A 22,196-nucleotide genomic window follows, 5' to 3' on the forward strand; every position below is an offset into this window, starting at 1 on the left:
AATGAAGGAAGCAAATCAGAGGACGTGGAAGGTGCCCTCCAGTTGTGAATCTAAGTGAAATTACAACTAAGGAATAAAAATGGCCAACCTTTCAGAAATATGGTGGGTCATCAAGGATTCCCCTTTCTGTGAGGAAAATGTGTGGAAAAGCGGAAAAAAGAGAAATGAAAAAGACCTTCGGACCCCAAAGTCAATCCGTAAATGACTGGGGCGGAGGGTATAGGAAGGCGGGAAGAGGAGGGTACAGCTAACAGGATTATCTCAAATAAGTAATTCTTCAGTGTCCCAGCAGGACTCTAAGGCAAGAAGGCAACAGGCCAATCTATCTTTTCAGATTCTGAAACTAAACCCCTGCTTTTTCTAAAATGAATAAACTAAAAGGGAAAGTACTTGAGGCAAGAAAAGGGATTTGGATAAGGAAGGCAGAAGGGTTCCAGAGGCATCTTATACAATGTGCCAATTATCATGCTTTATGCTTAAATGGATTATATCCTTTAACTCCTCACACTAATTTATCACTGCCACCATTTTACAGATGAGAACCTAAGAAGGTTAAAGTCACACAAAAAACAAACTGCAAAGCCTGGACACAACCCCCTGTGTGTCTGACCTCTGTTACCTCCCATCTTTGGCTTATGTGTCACAGACTAGTAACTTTGAAGGAGACATTCTTCTTTCAAAGATAATTTGCTCTAAGTTAGCAGAATACATAATTTATCAACTAGAAGAAAAACTCAGTAAAGGTAAGTCTGTTCCAGGACTAAACCTCTCAATCACCTCATTGCCCAAACAAGCAGAACTACCAAGGACAGCTCTCCCTTGAGGTAAAACTGTGGTGGAGAGAACAGGGTAGAAGAAAATAAATTAAAATAAATAAAATAATAACTTAGGGCAAACTTTGTAAGAATTATTTCAGAAGACGGAGAATAAATCCTTAGCTGGAGTCAACACAGCCAGGCAGCTGAGCTAAGGGCAACGTCTCCAGACCCTGGGCCCACAGAGCCATCCCAAGGCACTCGTAATGCACAGCACAGCCATTCCTGCCCTCCCTTCCCCCTTTAACCACCTCCCTCAACTCTTCTCTCTTTTCTCCTGTAATTCCCTGTTATCGTCCTCCTTTCCCCATGGTCTAAGGACTACATGTGACTACAGCTAAAAGTGACAAAACATAGGGGCACCTGGGTGGCTCAGTCAGTTGGGCATCCGACTTCAGCTCATGTCATGATCTTACGGTTCCTGGGTTCAAGCCCCACATCAGTCTCTGTGCTGACAGCTCAGAGGCTGGAGCTTGTTTCAAATTCTGCGTCTCCCTCTCTCTCTGCCCCTCTCCTGCTCCTGCTCTGTCTCTCAAAAATGAATAAACGCTAAAAATTTTTTTTAAACTTATTTAAAAAAAGTGACAAAACACAAAGAAGGCACACAGAATTATCCAATTATCTAAATGATTTCACTCCCAGTTGTTTTCTCCTTAACTGCTTTTACTTTACTGACCCCTTTGTCACAGTCATTTTTTCCCCATGATCCCATTTTATTACAAACTCTATAAAGACCATACTTCTCGTTCATTAAAAAGGAATATGGTAAGACAGAAATGATATGGGACCTGCTACTCTCCTTTCTCTGTTTCTCCCTTGGAGATATTCAATATTTCAAGTCAAGAATATAAGAAAACCAATACGGAAAAAATATTACTTTCTAATATGAAAAATTTTTACTTAAAATTCATATACTTATTTTATATTTCCCACTAATTGGATTACAACCAAACGGCTACCTAGAATAAAAGCATCCAGTATTCTTTTTTTTTTTTTTAGTGAGACAAAAGAGGCTGACCACATAGTGCAACATTCCTCAACCATTGCTTGAGTGAAACATGGAAAAGATCCCATGAAAGCTGCCCTTTCTCTGGTTATCTAATAACAACACAAACCTTAACAGCCTGGTGCCTCTAAATGTTTTAGGATATTTGATTATTTTTCTTCACTTGAGATGAAAGCTATAACTTCAGATATAAAAGAATCAAAGATTAAAAAACTATGTTCTCACCTATTTGAGTTTTGTGCCAGAAATCTCAGTGCACAATTCTTAAGACTATAACGGAAGACTACTTTGAGCTGATACTAGAGCAAATCAGAACAAGAATGTAAGTAACTGACAGTGTTATTTAGCCAAGACTGTGTAGTCTCGCTTACCCCCACTCCCTAAAATGAATTCTCATTTAATAAGAGTTAATTTTAAATTCTGGCCCTATAACATACTTCAAAAAACAAAGAAACTAATCTGATTGCAACCCTAATCAATTGGTTTGACATCTATCTGATACATGTTGCACATAAAATAATGTATTTTCCCATTCTTGCTGTGTTGCAGCAGAAGTAAGCCTTAAATCTTGAGATTGGTCATTTTATTTAAAAAAAAAGAGGGCGCCTGGGTGGCTTAGTCGGTTAAGCGTCTGACTTTTGCTTAGGTCATGATCTCGCGGTGCGTGGGTTTGAGCCCCACGTCGGACTCTGTGCTGACTGCCAGCTCAGAGCCTGGAGTCTGTTTCAGAGTCTGTGACTCCCTCTCTCGCTGACCCTCTCCTGCTCACGCTGTCTCTCTCTCTCTCCCCTAGAAATAAAAATTTTTTTAAAAGGGGCACATATTCCAGGTAAATCAGGCTTTGAACCCTTCCTTGCTGTCTGATTCTGAAGGCTGTGTGTATAACCACTAAATTAAACCATCTCGGGCAGTTGCCAGAAGAATTAAATGATTTAATGTACCCAACATATATTACACACAGTAAGAATAGTCTTGCCACACACTGTGATGGGGCTTAAGAGTAAACAATATAGCCTTGTCTTCTAGCGGCTCCAACGGTGTTTTGACATTTTAGCAATGAAAGTCTCCTTTTACTCAACCATTCAATTATGAACTACTTATAAGATGAATGGCCCAGTCCAACATGCCTGGCACACAGTAGGCACTCAATCAATGCCTATCCAGGGCCAGTGCTATGGTTCCTATGGGACCTATGCTTCTAGTTCTACTTCTCTCTAGAGTCCACTGCCATCAGTGTAACGTGGTTACCAACCCTGGAAGTATAGCAGCTACACTCCAGAAGACGTAGGACAACCCTCCATGCCCACCAACACGTCCACCCCCACACTGCCACAGTGTGGTTGCTATGGTATCAGCCATCAAAAGGGAACCTCTTCATCTAAAACTTTGATTCCCTTGGATTCACTTCAGAAGTGGGGAAATCCTGTCAAAGTCTTCAGCTCCAAAGTTCCATACCCTTAACCTCATAATCTGTCCATCTCTGCCCTAACCTGTGGAAGGGTCCCACTCACACTTTGTGCATGAGTAGATAAAAGCTTGAAAGGGTAGGTAAACTGCTGGTATCCTTTGTTAGTATTCACAATATATCCTCACAAAATCATCATAAAGCAGAGTGTCTCAACCTTTTATCTCTTGCCAACACATCAGAGGATTTAGCTCCCAGCAGTAACGGAAATGATTCTCTCTCTCTCTCTCTCTCTCTCTCTCACATCAAAGGATTTAGCTCCCAGCAGTAACGGAAATGATTCTCTCTCTCTCTCTCTCTCTCTCTCTCTCTCCCTCCTTCCCTCCCTCCCTCCACATTCTCAGTTGGAAAATGGGTTACATGGACTCCTTGAAGGACATATCAGAATTTAGGAAAACAATTTTGTCAATGGGCAGTGAGATAGAGGGAACTAAAACATCCCTCAGGTAATTTTGATATGCCCCTTGAAATAAGAGTCACTTTTATAAAGGTGCATTACTAGTACTACTTTGCTACATGATGTTTTAAATACAATTAGTAGAGTAGCTTAAGAATATAACCACATTTAAAATAATGTTTCTTTGTGAGAGAACTCTTTCTAAGTCTGACTTAAAACATTACCTGTTTCCAACTTTAGGACTGTCCATAAGAGGGGAAACAAGTATACAGGTACTTTAGCTGAGATCTATAGGGTGGGATCCATGAAACTGTATGCAAAGTTTGTGTGCATGTGTATTTTTCTGGAGATCTTAAATCAGATCTTCAAACTGTCCCATAGCACACAAATAAATATTAATTTGAGAACCACAACTATTTACTACACAGAGAAATATACACATTAAGCACCAATATCAGGTCATACTAAGCACAAGAAATAAAATAAGTCTACACTTCAGTCTCTACAATCCATCTTTATTCTCACGTAACTAACCTTCTGCCATCCAAATAAATCTGAGGCCAGAACCTGGTCTGAATCTTGAGAGAGAAAAAAATCTTACTGGAGAATTACAGATTTTCCGTGTCCTAACACATAAACATTTACATACTTTACTGCTGAGTTATTTTTTTTAGAGTCCAATAATTACAGGTTTTCCTAATGTCACAGAATGCGTTATAATCACCGGGTACTTATTTTCTCACCTTCATCATTACCTAAGGCCACACACCAAATAATCATAGATGTCTATAATGCATGTGAAATGCTCTGGAATTTAAACTTTCAAGTTGATACAGAAAATCTATGCTTCAGGGACACTTGTGTGGCTCAGTTGGTTAAGCATCTGACTTTGGCTCAGGTCATGATCTCGTATTCATGGGTTTGAGTCCCATGTTTGGCTCTGTGCTGACAACTCAGAGCCTGGAGTCGGTTTCAATTTTGTATCTCCCTCTCTCTCTGCCCCTCGCCTACCCGCCCTCTGTCTCTGTCTGTCTCTCTCTCTCTCTCAAAAATAAACAAACATTTTAAAAAATTAAAGAAAGAAAAACTATGCTTCAGAGCTATACATTACTGCACAATAAATTAAAGCAAGCAAAACAATTCCAAGATGCGAAAATAATGTTAACTGACCTTCATGAGATGCTGATTTATCCATTTTGTAAATGTTTTCTTTTGAACTTTGTCCCGTTCATCTGGAAGGAGAAAAAAAGACATAAAATGAAGCTGCTAAAAACTCTGACTTTAACTGTGATTATGCAAGGTATTTAAAAAAAATACTGGTTAGTTAGTACATTTGAATTTTCTTGTTAAATTTTAGCAACTTACAGCTATATATAAGAAAGTTAGAGAGCCATCTGTCAGACTGGTCTCTGGCCAGTGCTGTATTTGCCGATGCTAGTCCATTAAACAAACCCCTCTGTGAATTCTGCTGCACGTACTCCATCACAACTACCACTACCAGGAAGCTGTCTGACAAAAACCTTACTAGCTTCAGGTGAGCCCTTGTACTGAACTTCACAAAGTACTTGACCACACATTACATCCCATCTGGTCTTCCAATTGAAAGAGGGAGAGTAGGTAGTGCCATTCCCATCTCACAGAAGAGGAAACCAAGACTTAAGGGAGGTTAAACCATGAATATTCAGCAAAACATTTAAAGCTGTGATAAAAGGCAGGACTTACATTCAGGTCCACTGACTGAAATAAACTCTGGCTTAATGACTAACCACACTGCTTCTCTCCTAGACTCCCAGTTTTTAATTGTTTGGTAAAAAAAAAAAACCACACCCTAACTAGTTTCTCAGTATAGACAGTGATATAACCTGGTTAATACAGACATGGTACACAGAAGGATGAGGGAAGGGTTCTTATGATTTAAGGAGAAAGCACTGGAATACTGTGGTTCTTCAAGTAATTATTTCAAAAGAGAACCATAATCTTCCAACACTCAGAACCGACATTCAACACTACACTACCTTCTTCTTTCCTGGTTCTAGGCAGCACATCCCTACATTCTTGTTTCCTTTCTTCCTCCTTTATGCATCTGGGATACTGCTTTCTTCTTCCGTGGTGGTCTCCTCCCCCTCTCTACTACAGTTTACAGCTCTCCATTCTTTCCCTAGGGGTAGTCTATGTCTCACTCTCTTCCACCTCATTCTTTATCCCTGAGTGCCCTTAAACTATTTTAATGGAACAGAAGTGCCTTTGAAAACATTTGCACTACTTATTAAACGTATTTATGGACACTGTTAAGGGGGCTGAATTCAGATGGCTGGGTAGCAGCATCCTGAACTCGCCTTCTCTTACAGACGTGCCAAATCTACAGCCACGTGTGGATGAAGTCCCTCTGAAAAAGACCTGAAAACTAGCTGAATATCTCCTCTACAACAAAGGACAAAAGAACCACACTGAGACAGGTAGGAGAGGCAGAGACATGGTCGCACTGGTGCAATGACAAACAACTGGCAGAGATCTCACAAATATGGAGCACCTCTCTGACTAGCAAAGTATTTGTGTCCTACATTAGACATCACAGCCTTTCAGACTTGCACCAGAGAGATGTGCCCCCAAAACATCTGACTTTGAAAAACAACAGGGCTTATATCCAAGACACCAAAAGGCTGTGGGAAACAGAGAATGTCTACCCTTAAAGGACTCACTCACCCAGACACTGTGCACAAAAGCAGCAATTTAAAAAGCACCTAGACCACATGAGAAGATTCATTAGCTCATCTTAAGACTTCTGCTGGAGGTACAGAGGCATACAGAAAATTTCTCCGGATATGGAGCCACTAAGCGTCATTTTTGCCTTTTCACACCAGTTTGCCAGCACCAGTATTGGCAGACACCATTTTTGTGTTCCCTCCATCTTGTTCATCCCGTTGGGGTTGCCCCACACCCACACAACTTCTCTGAACTCCCCACCATCCTCCCCCCACCCACAGCTATCTTTTCTTTTAAGTTTATTTTTTTTTAGTAACTTCTACATCCAATGTGAGGGTCAAAACCATGACTCTGAGATTGAGTCACTCTTCCAACTCAGGCAGTCAAGTGCCCAGCAGCACAGCTCCACTTCAGGCATCAGTGGATTTGTACCACCCCAGGCTTCCCCAAAGCACTACTGAAGGTAGGTGGGCTTGCCACCGCACTAGGCTCCCCTTTGACTCTGCCGAAGCCAGTATGCAGCGCATACAGGGGTGACCCCTTAAGCACTTGTCTCTGGTGGCCAGTGTGGACTGCACTGCTGGGCTCCATGAAACTACAACAACGAAAGAGATAGTTTCTGGCAAGCTACCACTACCAGGGCAAAGCACAAACATTAAACTGGAACACACCTCCAATCTTTCTGTGAAAAAGGCCTATTTATCAGTCTTGGAGCATTAGCCAGAGGAGCAGGCTTCAGATTTACCATGTGGCTAGTAACCACAGAGGAGTTCTCAGACAATATAGTCCAGAAGATGCCATTTTGTACTCTCTCTCAGCCTTGCTACAGCTCATAGGTATGTCCCAGACAGGAGCTTATACACTTATCTGGAGCCCTGAGTTTTGCAACTGTTGCTAAAAGGACATCCCTAAATCATGTGTTCTGCAGGCCCAGCAGAAGTTAGGACTATGGTCCCACAGGACTGTATATATTTGCATAGTTTAAAAGGTGCTGCCTGAGGGTCTGGTTTCCAATCAGCTGGAAAATAAATGCTGACTGAGATCCCTCCCTTTGGAACACTGACAGGAATTTGCACAATCTCAACAACTGGGACCTGTCAAGAATAAAGCAGGCTGCTTAAACATCACAAAAGTTTGAGAGACAACCAACAGCTAGGGTAAGGTCGAATGATAATGCTCATTGCCTACACAAAACCACTCCTTCAAAACTAGGAGAGGTAGGTGATTTGCGTGATACACAGAAATGAACACAGAGAGACAAGCAAAATGAGGGAACAGAAGAATATGTTCTAAGCAAAAGTACAAGATAAGACCCCAGGAAAAACCTTAAAGAAATGGAGATAAGTAACTAACATGATAAAGAGTTTGAGTAATGGTCATTAAGATACTCACAGAACTTGAGAGAAGAACAGATGAACTTCAACAAAGATAAAAAATATATGTATGAAAATATAAGTCACAGAGCTAATGACTATAATAATTGAACTGAAAGATACATCAGGGGGGTTCAACAGCAAATTAGATGAAGCAGAAGAAGAGCTCAGTAACCTGGAAAGCAGGGCTGTGGAACTCACCCAAATATAAAAGCAAAAAAAAAACAAAAAAAAAACGAATTTTAAAAAAGTGGAGATAGCTTAAGGGACCTATAAAACAACATCAAGCAGTATAACATTTACATTATTGGAATCTCAGAAGGAGGAGGAAAGGAAAGAATGAGAGAAAGGGGCAAAAAACTTTTTTAAAGAAATAATGGTTGAAATTTTCCCTAACCTAAGGAAGGAAGGAGACATCCAGTTATCCAGGTCCAAGAAGTACAGAACGTTACTAAGATGAATTCAAAGAAACCCACACCACGAGACATTATAATTAAAATGTCAAAACTTAAAGATAAAGAGAGAATCTTAAAAGCAGCAAGAGAAAAACAACTTGTTACATACAAGGGAAAACTGTGGGAAAGAAGGAAGTAGCATGATATATTCAAAGTGCTGAAAGGAAAAAACTTCCAGCCAAAAATACTCTACCCAGCAAGTTTATCATTCAGCATTGAAAGAGACAAAGAGTTTTCTAAAGAAGTAAAAGCTTAAGGTATTCATCACCACCGAACAGTCCTTCTGAGAAACTTCTTCAGGCTGAAAACAAAGGGTACTAAATAGCAAGAAAAAAATATATGAAATCAAAAATTGCACCGGAAAAGCAAATATATAATAAAGGTAGTGGATTTACCACTCATAATTCTAGTATGAAGGTTAAAAGACAAAAGAAATAAAAATTATAACTACAATAGCAACAAAATATGTAAAATATGGTATCAAGAACACAAAACCTGAGGGTAGGGGGAAAGTGAAAAGGTAAAGTTTTTATTATGTCCTAAAAGTTAACTACTACGAACTTAAAATTGATAGTAAGACTGTTATATACAAAGAATGAAATAGGTAAACTTCACGGTAACCACAAAGCAAAAACTTACAGTAGATCCACAAAAGATAATGACAAAGGAAACTAAACAGAGCACTAAACAAAAGTCATCAAATTACAAGGTAAGAAAGCAAAAGATGAAAGGAATAGAGGGGAACTATGCAAATATCCAGAAAATAATCAACAGTACCTATCAATAATTGATTTAAATGTAAATGGACTAAATCCTCCAACCAAAAGACAGAGAGTAGCTGAATGGATTTAAAAAACAAGACTTATCTGTACATTGCATACAAGAGACTCACTTCAGATCTGAGGACACACACAAACTGAAAGTGAAGGTACGGAAAATATACTCTACGCAAATAGAAACAAAAAGAAAGCTGTTCTAGCTATACTTACATCAGACAAACTAGACTTTAAGACAAAGACCTTATAAGAGACCAAGAAGGACATTATATAATGATAAAAGGTCCATCTGACAAGAGGATGTAACACTTATAAATATTTATGCACCCAACACAGAACATCTGAATATATAAAGCAAATATTAACAAGACCTAAAGGGAGAAATTGAAAGCAATACAATAATAGTATGGAACTTAAAAACCCCACCAGTATCAATGGCTAGACCATCCAGACAGAAAATTAATAAGGAACCATTGACTTTACTTGATATAGTAGACCAGATGGATGTTTCGTATATATATATATATATATACACACACACACACACACATATATATACACACACACAGAATGGATGTTTTATATATATATATATATATACATACATATACATAATATTCTATCCAAAAGGAGCAGAATACACATTCTTCTGAAGTACACATATAACATTCTCCAAGATAGATCAAATGTTAGACCAAAAAACAAGTCTCAACAAACTTAAGAAGATTAAAATTATATAAAGCATCTTCTTTGACCACAATGGTATGAAACTAGTAATTAATTACAAAAACAAAAGTGGAAAAATCGTAAGTATGTGGAGATTAAACAGCATGCTACAAAACAACCAATAGGTCAACAACAACAACAAAAAAAAAAACAACAACAAAATCAAAGGAGTAATCAAAAAATATCTTGAAACAAATGCAAGTGGAAATACAACATTCCAAATATATGGGATACAGCAAAAGCAGTTCTAAGAGGAAAAGCCATGGCAATATAGGCCTGTCTCAAGAAACAATGAAAATTCCAAATAAACAATCTAATTTTACACCTAAAAAAACCAGAAAATAAAAGTAAACAAAGCCCAAAGTGTGTAGAAGGAAGAAAATAATAAAGATCAAGTGGAAAATACTTCCTCAGCTTATAATGGGGTTATATCCTGATAACCCATCAAAAATTTAAAATATCTTAGGTTGATAATATATATATTACACCAAACCTATGTAACATCACAGCTTAGCTTAGCCTACCTTAAACAATCTCAGAACACTTCTTAGCCTACTGTTGGGCAAAATCATGTAATACAAAGCCTATTTTATAGTAAGTCTTGATTCATCATGTAATGTATTGAATACTGTACTGAAAATGAGAAATATAATGGTTTTAAGTGTATCAGTTGGTTAGCTTTGTAATCGCATGCCTGATTGAGAGCTGCAACTGACAACGCCCAGCATCATGAGAGAGTATTGTACCACATATCACAAGCTCAAAAAAAGACCAACATTCACGGCACCTGGGTGGCTCAGTTGGTTGAGCATCTGACTTCAGCATGGGTCACGATCTCACACTTCATGGATTTGAGCCCCACATCAGGCCTCTGTGCTGACAGCTTAGAGTCTGGAGCCTGTTTCAGATTCTGTGTCCCTCTCTCTCTCTGCCCCTCCCTACCTCTCTCTCTCGAAGATAAGTAAACATTAAAAAAAATTTTTTTTAAGAAAAAGACCAAAATTCAAAGTTATGGTTCCTACTGAATTCATATCACTTTCACACTACTGTAAAGTCAACAAATCATAAGGTGAACCATAATATGTCAGGGATCATCTGTAAATGAAATAGAAACTAAAAAAAAAAAAACAAAAAACACACAATTGGGGAGCCTGGGTGGCTTAGTCGGTTGAGCGTCTGACTTTCGCTTGGGTCATGATCTTGCGGTCCGTGGGTTCGAGCCCCGTGTCGGGCTCTGTGCTGACTGCCAGCTCAGAGCCTGGAGCCTATTTCAAAGTCTGTATCTCCCTCTCTCTCTGACCCTCCCCTGCTCACGCTGTCTCTCTCTCTCTCCCTCGTAGAAATAAATAAAAATATTTTTAAAAAAAAACACAATTAAAAAAATCAATGAAATTAAGAACTGGTTTTTTTAAAATAAAAGATAAAATTGACAAACTTTTACCTAGACTCACCAAGAACAAAAGAGAGAACTCAAATAAATAAAATTAGAAAGAGAAGTTTTAACTGATACCAAAGAAAATACAAAGAACCATTAAGAGACTCCTATGAACAAATTATATACCAACAAATTAAACCTAGAATGGATAAATTCACAATTTTCCAAGATCAAATCATGAATAAATAGAAAATCAGAATAGATAAATTACTAGTAAGGAGACTGAATCATTAATCAAAAATGTCCCAAAAGACGTAAGTCAAGACCACATAGCTTTCACTGTTGAGTATTTAGCTGTGGGTTTGGCATATGCGGCCCTTATTATATTGAAATATATTCCCTTTATACCAAATTTATTGAGTTTTTATCATAACGGATGTTGAAATTTGTCAAATGCTTTTTTCTCATCTATTGAGATAATAGAATTTTTATCCTTCATTTTGCTAATGTGGTTTGTATCATTGGGATTGTTTTTTTGAGAGAGAGAGTAAGTGAGTTGGGGGGAAGATTAGAGGGAAAGGGAGAGAGAATCTTAAGCAAGCTTTATGCTCAGCATAGAGCCCAACATGGGGCTCAATCCCAAGACCCTGAGATCATTACCTGAGGGGAAAACAAGAGCCATATGCTCAACCAACTGAGCCATCCTTGCACCCCTCATTTTGACCAATTTGTGAATGTTGAACCAGCCTTGCATCCTCAGAATAAATCCCACTTGATTATGATGTATGATCCTTTTAATGTATTGTTGAATTCTATTTGCTAATATTTTGTTGAGGATTTTTGCACCTATGTTCATCAGTGATATTGGCCTGTAATTTTCTTTTCCATGGTATCCTGATCTCGGTTTTGGTATCTAAGTAATGCTGGCCTTGTAAAAAGAGTTTGGAAATATTCCCTCCCCTTCAATTTTTAACAATAATTTGAGGATAGCTATTATATCTTTGAATGTTTGGTAGAATTCACAGATGATCAAAAGCACATGAAAAGACATTCAACAGCACTAATTATCTGAGAAATGCAAATCAAAACCACCAGAAGAGATCACTACACACCTATTTAAAATGGCTGTTATCAAATAAGACAAGACATAAGAAGTGTTGGAGGGGATGTGGATAAAAAAGAACTCTCATGCCCTGCTGGTGGGAATATAAATTGGGACAGCCACTATGGAAAACAGTATGGAGATACCTCAAAAAAATTAAAAACAGAACTACCCCATGATCTAGCTCTTCCATATCTGGTATTTATTCAGAGAAAATGAAAACACAAATTCTCAATATAAAATCACTAGGTATGACTCTCCTTAAGAACAATGCTATTAATAATTGTTAACCAACATTATCATCCACAAAATATGTATTCATTCTTCCACTGGCCCTTTTGGGGTATCATTTATATCTCACTCACCTTTGCCTACCCAACAGTAGATGCCATAATGCTTTTATGCACTCAACAAATAAATATGCCCATAATGTGAATTATGTTTCAAAAAGGACAATCAAGCTCAAGATAATAAAATATAATTATTTATATACATAAATCCTTACATACAATAAGGAAATAAAGCAATAATGGTGTCTTAAGTGTCGTTCAGCTTTCCCATAACTAAAGAGTTCAGAATGCACCTAAATTACTAGTACATAAGACAAGAACAAAGAAAAAGAAGCAAGCTACTAGTCCTACTTACTAATGAAATGTAGATTCTATACATCTCTCATTTACTCATCCATTCCAACATCAGGCCATATGATGAGCCCAGCGTCACAGTGGTACTTGACCACCATGCTGACAGAGCACTGGCCTTGCTCTCTGGAGAACATCATCTAGACAGGGCACCTACCATGAAGGAAATGTAATGGGCATGCCAACTGAGCAAATGATGTGGCACTCACCATGTAAGCAAGGACAGAATGAGAGAAAGACCAACCCTGCCCAGGGCAGTCAAACGGAGCTCGAAGGAGAACAAGCAGATTCGCAAGATAGAAGTCAGCCATGTGTCAAAATCCAAGTGTTGTGATTCCCTCCAGAGCTGCTTCTACTATCCTAAAATACTTTCATCTTTCAAATGCAAGTGCTGAGGGGCGCCTGGGTGGCTTAGTCGGTTAAGCGTCCGACTTTCGCTTAGGTCATGATCTCGCGGTTCGTGGGTTCGAGCCCCGCGTCGGGCTCTGTGCTGACTGCCAGCTCAGAGCCTGGAGCCTATTTCAGAGTCTGTGTCTCCCTCTCTCTCTGACCCTCTCCTGCTCATGCTGTCTCTCTCTCTCTCCTAGAAATAAATTTAAAAAATACTAAAAAAACAAACAAATGCAAGTGCTGAACACATCTCAGTCACAGACTGGGTGCAAGAAATCTGGCCCTGCTGTGCCAGTGAACTTTGGACAAGTGAATGCAAACAACAGAACCAGTGCACCAAAGTCTAGCACTCATATCACCTTTGCAGCAGTGCTTTTCCAAGCCTCCAGCAAAAAGAAAACAGAGTATAGGGGAAAAATTACTTCTTAGCAGTATCCACATCATTCCTACCCAATTTATAACCTAGGACCCTAATGTAAAATCATTAAGAAAAACATTAACATATATTATTAATGAAAAAATCTTCATAATTCAAGAATAGACAGCTTCCATATCACATTACAGAATATGGGACTAAGGCATTCCTGTAACTCTACTCCAAAATTTTATTACTTTATTGAATCATTACATAATAATACAAACTAACAAATTTACTCTGTCTCATTAAATTTAATAGATCATGCACATTATATAAACTCTTCTCCTCTTGGGACATAACGGTTAAAAAATATATTTCTTATTTTCCAAATTAATAAAAAGTGGTTCTATATTTTACGGAATGTGAATAAGTTGAATGTATGTTCTAAAAACTAATCACATGTGGATGTATTTCTTATCTACATGATATATCAAGAATGGTGATTCAATCAATTTACCTCCCAGTACAGATGAGAGATTCACTTAAATAATACATAACTCTAAAAAGGGTATTTTGGCCACTGAGGTTTGGTTGTGGTTACTTTTGCTAGAGGCTCAAAAACACTGCTGCAAATGTAAGATGGGCACTAAATATCCAGCAGGTAATGCTGAGGTAACACCTGGGGATTATGACCCACAAGTAAAGTAAACAAGTAAGGGAAGAAGACCAAAGCTAACACACACAATTTGTAAATTCTGATACTGTTTTCTAACAGTAACAACCTAAATCTTTTTTCTTTTAAACCCTAATAAACCTAGATGACTCCCATTCAAGTATATCAAGGCAGGTTCCTTAATGTTAGAAGCCTCCCACTGTACTACAATAATGAGGAAAGAGGTAATGTCAACTTTAAGGGCCTCCTCTTTCCTCAGGAAAGCAACTTACAATCAGAGATTAATTTAAGTCTCCGGAGAATGTGACTTGCCACTTTCCATAAGCATTACCTCAAAAGGGAGTATTCCAGATTACACCATCTAATTTTCCGATCACAAGTCTCATAATGGTTCTTTATTTCATTTCAGTAAGGGATGTCTAACTTTGAGATTTATATTTAGGGCAATGTTGCTATGACAACAAAAAGGGAAAACGATTCCTGAGATTTTAACTGATTTTACTGGTTTTACAGACTATCCAGTTGTTTTTCTGAATGAAGTTTTATAACATTCCTCTACTGGGAAACTATTTCATTTACACAGTAAGTACGAAGTAAAAATATATATCTATGATCATGTTATAAAGTACAACCTGGCTGAACTATATAATGACACAGATGCAAGGAACAAGAGAGTTTGGAAAAAACAAATAAATGTGCAAAAAGAGCAATGATTATTATTACAAACTACACTGCCTGGTCTTCAGTAAAATCCAATCAAAATTAAATCCACTTAGTATCACATGTAAAATAAACATTAAGATTATTTAAACACATATCCTATGACAACAATAAGGTGAAAAATCTCTCTAGGGAGCCTCGGAAGTTGTTATGTGAGCCTGGCGAGATTTCTGAAGGGTGCCCCACAGTCTGCTAAACTCCCGCCACGCCAACCAACACAGGTAATGCAACTTTCCTTTTCTCAGTTCTGAAAACATGAAAGTGATATTACAGGTGAAACTACTAACCCATACAGCACATCAGCCCCACCAGCTTTGCATTCCAGTCTTGATCATTTTTCATGAGCTGCCCCATCATTCTGCGAGAAATTTGTACAGCAGTTCCCCAATCTTTTCGTACAAACTCTGATGTGTCAGAGTCCTGTTAACTTTCTATGTAGAAAGAAAAACACTGACTAGACACTCCCACTTGCAAGCTGAAAACTAGTCAACTCCCCCTTTTAAACAAACATTAGCAAAGCCAGCCTCCTGCACTATTTTGTACAGGATATATAAAACTATTATTTTTTTAAAAGCTAAATTGTCTATTTTTCCTTTTAATTTGAAGCTGTTCATATGAGGCATGAAAAAACTCTTTAAAAAAGAGTTTTGATTTTCTAAGTTTTTTTGCAATGAGGCAAACCAATAGGATGTTACATTTCACTGCTGAACTAGCTCATCACATTCTCTAACACCCTAGGCAGAATTCCCCTGGAATAAAAAACAACACCCAGCCTAACTTGTTTAACTCATCCCTGAAATGCATGCTATGAAGGTGATTTAGAAAGTTCAACTTTATATGTTAGACACATTTCCTTCAGGGGGAATTCCAACAGCAAGAATTTGTGTACATTTCACATATATTTTCACTTCATTCACAATTTTTTGAGCTGGATGGTACCTCTTCATTTTAAAGATATAAAAATCAGGGCACCTGGGTAGCTCAGTCAGTTGGGCATCCAACTCTGGCTCAGGTCATGATCTCACAGTGTGAGTTCAAGCCCTGCATTGGGCTCTTCACTGACAGTGCGGGGCCTGCTCTCTCTCTGCCTTTCCTCCACTTGTGCTCTCTAAATAAATAAATGAATAAATAAATAAACTTAAGTTTATTAAACTTAACCAAACTTTATTATTAAACTTAAGTTTATTTCTTTGAGAGACAGGGGCAGAGAGAGGGAGAGAGAGAACCCCAAGCTCCACACTGCCAGTGCAGAGCCCAACAGGGGGCTTGAACCCATGAAACCACAAAACCATGACCTGAGCCAAAACCAAGAGTCAGATGCTTAACCAACTGAGCCACCCCCATGAACCCCAATAAATAAACTTTAATATATATATAACAAAGCTTGGGGAGATTCAGAAACCAGCCTAAGATTCCATAGCCTAAGTGGAATCTTAAACATGATTCCAAAACCCACTTCTTTTCTATGTCATCAAACAACAGAACCCTAATCTAATAATGCAGGGAAAGTTAGGGGTATCCCTCAAATGTATGAGATCTTTGCTTCTAAGCATGAATGAAAAAATGTCTAGAAGTGAGAACCCCTGGGGTGTCTAGCTGGTCCTGAGTTCGAGCTCCACACTGGGAGCAGAGATTACTAACATGAATGAATGAAAGAATGAATGAATGAATGAATGAATGAATAAAATTTTAAAAAGAAAGAAATGAGAAACTCTGTTCTAAAGAGGCAACAGACCAAGCATCTTCAATACTCATATTTGTCTGAAACATTCAACAAACAGACCTACCTAAATAAAATCATATAAATCATAACTCAAAAGCAACAAACAGTAACAAAAAGATCACTAGTTATTTTCAGCAGTAGAGAACTAGCAAATGTGCTCATGCAAAGGGAAAAAAACTGCAACTATAATAGTTGCCAACATGCTTTGAAATATCCACATATGATGTTTAACTCTATTCTCAATATATCATAAATGAAAAAAAAATATCAATTTTTGCAGAGAAGTTTAAAGTATCTGCTTAGTAGATATCCTTCACTTCATTTCTCTCCCTTTCTAATTGTCTATTTTATCAGAGCCTGTCTCCCCTATAGAATAACCTGAGCCTACCCATTTCACTGAAAGAGGATTATAATAGTAGCAACATGAGAGAACTTACTATTTGCAGGTAATATTCTCAGCAACATACATAAAATATACACATACTGCATATTAACCTCACAACAATTCTTTGAGATTATGCCTATTTACAAAAGAAGAAACAGAAGGTGAGAAGTTAAACAACTTGCCCAGGATCATACAGCTACTAAGGCAGGGGGTAGGAAGAGACGCAGTTTGCAAAAGCACATTCAATATTATAATTTAATACTTGGAAAACAAAATGTTAACTGCTTAATAAGTTAACAACAAAAAGTAAAAAATGAGAGTTGGACAATTCCTCAGTGGTGAGGATTCACAAAAGATGGAATTTGCCTTCTGCAGGTCAGTCATTCTCAAGAGTACAGGAAAGTTCATTGCAATGCTTTACGATTTCAAGAAGTAACATCTGAGTTTAGGGCAAGAACGGGTTTTCTATTTATTAATAAGGTTCAGATGTGAATTTCAAAAGAAGACTGGGCAACACTTTGCAAAACATTCTATCTTTAAAGAAAGAAAGAAAAGATTAAATGTTGGAGTCCTGTGGAATAAAGTTCAAGGAAGGGAGAGTAAGGAGATGGATCTAGTCAGTTTCCCTTACCATTGACCAGAAATAGCTCTGTAGGGTAATATAGTAAAATAGCAAGGGAAAAGCTCTAAGATTTCTACCATGATAGAAGGAAAACTGGCTGGAATAAATACTTGGAATCAGTGAAAAGACCAGCTCAGAAAACTGATGACAATGTACAGCTGATGACCAAGGAGCTGGGTAAGAATGGATCAGATCTGATACACATCACCACCCCCTCCCCCTACCCAGTCCCACCTCTGGCCCTGTGAGTGACAGCCCACACCCAATCATCACCTAGGGGCTCTGCCCCTCATTCTCCAACAATTCTCTTGCCCACTTGATGCAGCCCTAGCCAACATCACCTGCAACTAGAGGTTGTAGGTGAAATGGTAAGAGGAAGGGAGTCCCTGTTCCCATTTTAGTTGAAAAACCTTACCAAATATTTCCAGAAAAATTTCATTATGGCTTATTTCTATGAGTATAAAGTTATAACTAATCCAACTTTCCCCCAGTTCTCTGTGACCCAACTCTGTAGGACTACACACCTACAGGAAGATACTTAACATCTCTGACCTTAGCCACAACATCTACCCCACTGCACCTGTTTTGTTAAAAGCAAGATTCTTATTTGGAAAATTTCACCAAAATCATGTCATTAAATTATTCATCATTTAAAAAAACTTACAAACTGTGTAAGGCTCCATGGGTGAAAGTCTACCAATGTTGTTCCCAGTAATTTCTTAGGTTAAGCTTCTTCACTACTGCAAAGTCCCATATACTTCAAGCCTATACCTGACCTCCCAATCATGAGTACTGTTCTGCCTCTGTTGGAATTACTTTCATATTACGGGCTATATCAATTTAAACTCCGAATGTTGATTATTTCTCAGCTTTTGTTTTTTTTACAAGTATTATTTGTTAAGATCTGAATCTAATGCTTTGATGAAAGCAAAATCAGTCTACTGCTTCTGTGCTAGATAGTAACTATGGTTAAAAATCACATTTTAAAAGGTTATTGGCATATCTAAACTACAATCTTCATAAAGAAGCTCTTTACATATTTGAAAATCCTTACTCCTTCTGCCAAGAAAATGAACATAGATTTAAAAGGAGATATTTCAAGATAAAAAAGGAACTGACAATGCATCTCAAACATACAGCTATAATAAATTCAGATTTATACTATCTGGAAGTACATGAAGAAATTATACAATATTAGAAATGGGAATGAGAAACAAATTTTTATGATTTTATTTCTTAGAAAGATTTTATTTTTTTAACATTTATTTATAACAGACAGAGAGAGAGAGAGAGTGTGTGTGTGTGTGTGTGTTTGTGAGCAGGAGAAGGGCAAAGAGCTGGAGACACCATCTCAAGAAGGATCCAGGCTCTGAGCTGTTAGCACAGAGCCCAATGTGCAACTCGAACTCATGAGCCCTGAGATAAGGACCTGAGCCTAAGTCAGACACTTAACTGCCTGAGCCACCCAGGCACCCCTAAAAAAGATTTTATTTTTAAGTAATGGGGGCTCAAACTTACAACCCCAAGGTCAAGAATCACATGCCCTACCAACTGAACCAGCCAGGTGCCTTGAGAATGAGAAAATGTTTTAATCAAATGAAACCATTAGAAGAAAATACAGAAAATTGTGCTTTAAAAATAATTGGGTAGCAAAAGTGTTTCAAAACAAGTTACAAAACCCCTGGGAAAAAATGAACACATAAAGGCAGACACGGGGCACCTGGGTGGCTCAGTCGGTTAAGCATCTGACTGCAGCTCAGGTCATGATCTCACAGTTTGTAATTTCAACCCCCATGTTGGGCTCTATGCTGATAGCTCAGAGCCTGGAGCCTGCTTCAGATTCTGTGACTCCCTCTCTCTCTGCCCCCACCCCGCTTGTGCTCTCTTTCTTTCAAAAATAAATAAATGTTAAAAAAATTTTTTAAAGGCAGATAAATTTGACAAAGTATTGATATAACAGTAGCACTATAAATGATGCTTAAAAGAAAGCATGACTGAGGCGCCTGGGTGGCTCAGTCGGTTAAGCATCCGACTTCGGCTCAGGTAGTGATCTCACGGTTTGTGGGTTTAAACCCCGCATCGGGCTCTGTGCTGACAGTTAGCTCAGAGCCTGGAGCCTGTTTCAAATTCTATATCTCCTTCTCTCTCTGACCCTCCCCTGCTCACACTGTCTCTGTCTCTAACTCTGTCTCTCTGTCTCTCTCAGAAATAAATTTTAAAAATTATTTTAAAAAAACATGACTGAGAGAAAATGTATGCTACATATGTGATATACACCAAGAATATCCAAAATATATGAATAATTTCTATTAATCAGTAGTAAAAAAGACAGTCTCTTTCCAATTACAAATGATTTGAACATCCAATTCAAAACAGAAGGCATGCAAATGGCAAACTAAGACACAAAGAGGGGCACTTGGCTGGCTTAGTGCCTCAGTCAGTGAGGCATGCAACTCTTGATCTGTTGGGTCATGCCCACGTTGAGTATAGAGATTACTTAAAGTTTTAAAAACTTAAAGAAAAAAGACAAGGGGAAATGCTCAAACCACCCTTCTACTCAGGAAATGCACATGAAGCAAAAGATTTAATATCAGCATAAATTTATAATAATAACTAATGCAGAGAAACAGGTGTTCCCAAACAACCCTGGTGAAAGTATATACTGGCAAAAACTTTTTTGATGGAAATTTGTCAGTATACAGTATAAATTAAAATGCCTATGACTTCCTGAACCAACAATTCCACCTGTAGGAAATTTAAAGCAATATGTGCTTATACTCGAATAGCACACTAGGATTTTTACTGTAGCAAAATATTTGAAACTACTTAAATGTCGATCAATAGGAGGCTAGATGAATGAATTATATGTTTCATATCCTACAGAATGTTAATAATGGAAACCTTGCACATTGTGACATGAAAAAGAGCAGTTTCATCAGAACAGGGTGGAAGGTGGAAGGAGTGGCAATCAGTGTAATATACTGCATATTTCATTCTTCGTATATCTATATTAAGTGTTTGAATCTTCCACAAGGAAAATGCATCTGTATGTTACATGAATAATAACTGTGAGAAAAAACATGTTTCAAGTTCTTTCATTCATTTATGTATCAATACTCTGGCAGACTCTATAGAAGATACAGAAAAAAAAACTAAGACACAGTCCAGACTACCCCAACTCACATCTGAAGATAGAGCTAAACACTTCAGGTATGATTAGGTTGCTCCTAGGCTGCTGGCTGCAGAAGGAGAGGGCGAGCAGGAGAGAAGGGGGAACGGAAAAGGAAGCGGGGAGGGAAGGAGAAAGGGGAGTAAGAGGTTGAAAGAACAGGCGGAGGCTCAACTGGTGACATCTTTTCGAAGGATGATTGCCCAGAAGAGGATACAAAGTGATAACACTGTAGAAAGTCTCTGCAAGAAGAATAAATAACTGAGAATGTACTCAGAAATTACCATGCTCAGAGGGCATCCTTGTTTGAAGTTTAATTGCCACAGAACAAAATACAGGAATCATGCTGCTCTCCTTTGCCAGGAATTCAGATGCAGGACAAGGAGAGAATGTGCTAAGTAAGCTGAGGCATAGATGATATAGAACAATAGAGGCCGTCAATCTCTCCACACAAATGCTTTTTTGTATATCCCCTCTCCTACAATCAATGATCAGATCCCATACTTTCCTGTCAGCACAGTGGCTGTGGGCTGAGGATCCACAGTAGCAGATCCACATTATCAGTGGCTAGGCAGAAAAAAAGTATTGGGGTCTGCTCTGAAGGACGTACTGGTATCTGTTTTCATAACTGCCCAAAAACTGGAATATAAAATACCAACAATTTTAACCTAATTTCTCCTACCTGAGCACACTAAAAATATATGCACATAAAGAACTTTCTAATTATAGTTACACCTCTAGAACATTTAAAAATTGTGTATGTTCTAACTACTGTCATTCTGAGTCACAGTTAAGGGTAGAAAGTTGTGGATTTTTTGTTTTTTGGGGTTTTTTTGTAGGCTCTATTTCTAATATGGGGCTTGAACTCACAACCCTGAGATTGAGAATCACATGTTCTACTGAGTGAGCCAGGCAAGCTCCTCAAGGGTAGATAGTTTCTGCAATTCTTTTTCTGTGTTACATGACTTAAGAAAACTAGAGTTCTTTTAGAGTTTTCAATCTTTGCCTTTCTTTCAGATTCAAAGGTCTGGTTAATAAATATCCCACGGGTGGCTGGTGACTTGGTTAGTTAAGCATGAAACTCTTGATTTCGGCTCAGGTCAAGATCTCATGATCGTGAGATCAAGCCCCACATGGGACTTGGTGTTGAGCATGAAGCCTGCTTAAGATTCTCTCCCCACCCCTCTGCTCCTCCCTCCTCTTATGAGTGCACGTGCGCTCTCTCTCTCTCTCAAAAAATATATATAATATATATATATTTTTTATATATATATTTTATATATTTTTTATATATATATATTTATATATATATATCCCCAGAT

General features: G+C 38.1%; 1 protein-coding gene across 2 annotated transcripts in view; it reads right to left on the reverse strand.

The window, feature by feature from the left end:
* The window catches only part of DST (dystonin), a 503,880-nt gene that overhangs the window by 259,382 nt on the left and 222,302 nt on the right, over positions 1-22,196 (reverse strand). For both annotated transcript variants that reach the window (XM_077769079.1, XM_077769080.1), the window contains exon 5: positions 4,854-4,915. In XM_077769079.1, the coding sequence (XP_077625205.1) occupies positions 4,854-4,915 (62 nt within the window). The remainder of the gene's footprint in view (positions 1-4,853; positions 4,916-22,196) is intronic.

The sequence above is a fragment of the Crocuta crocuta genome, unplaced genomic scaffold, assembly GCF_008692635.1.
Source record: "Crocuta crocuta isolate KB4526 unplaced genomic scaffold, BGI_CrCroc_1.0 scaffold205, whole genome shotgun sequence".
Lineage (NCBI taxonomy): Eukaryota > Metazoa > Chordata > Mammalia > Carnivora > Hyaenidae > Crocuta > Crocuta crocuta.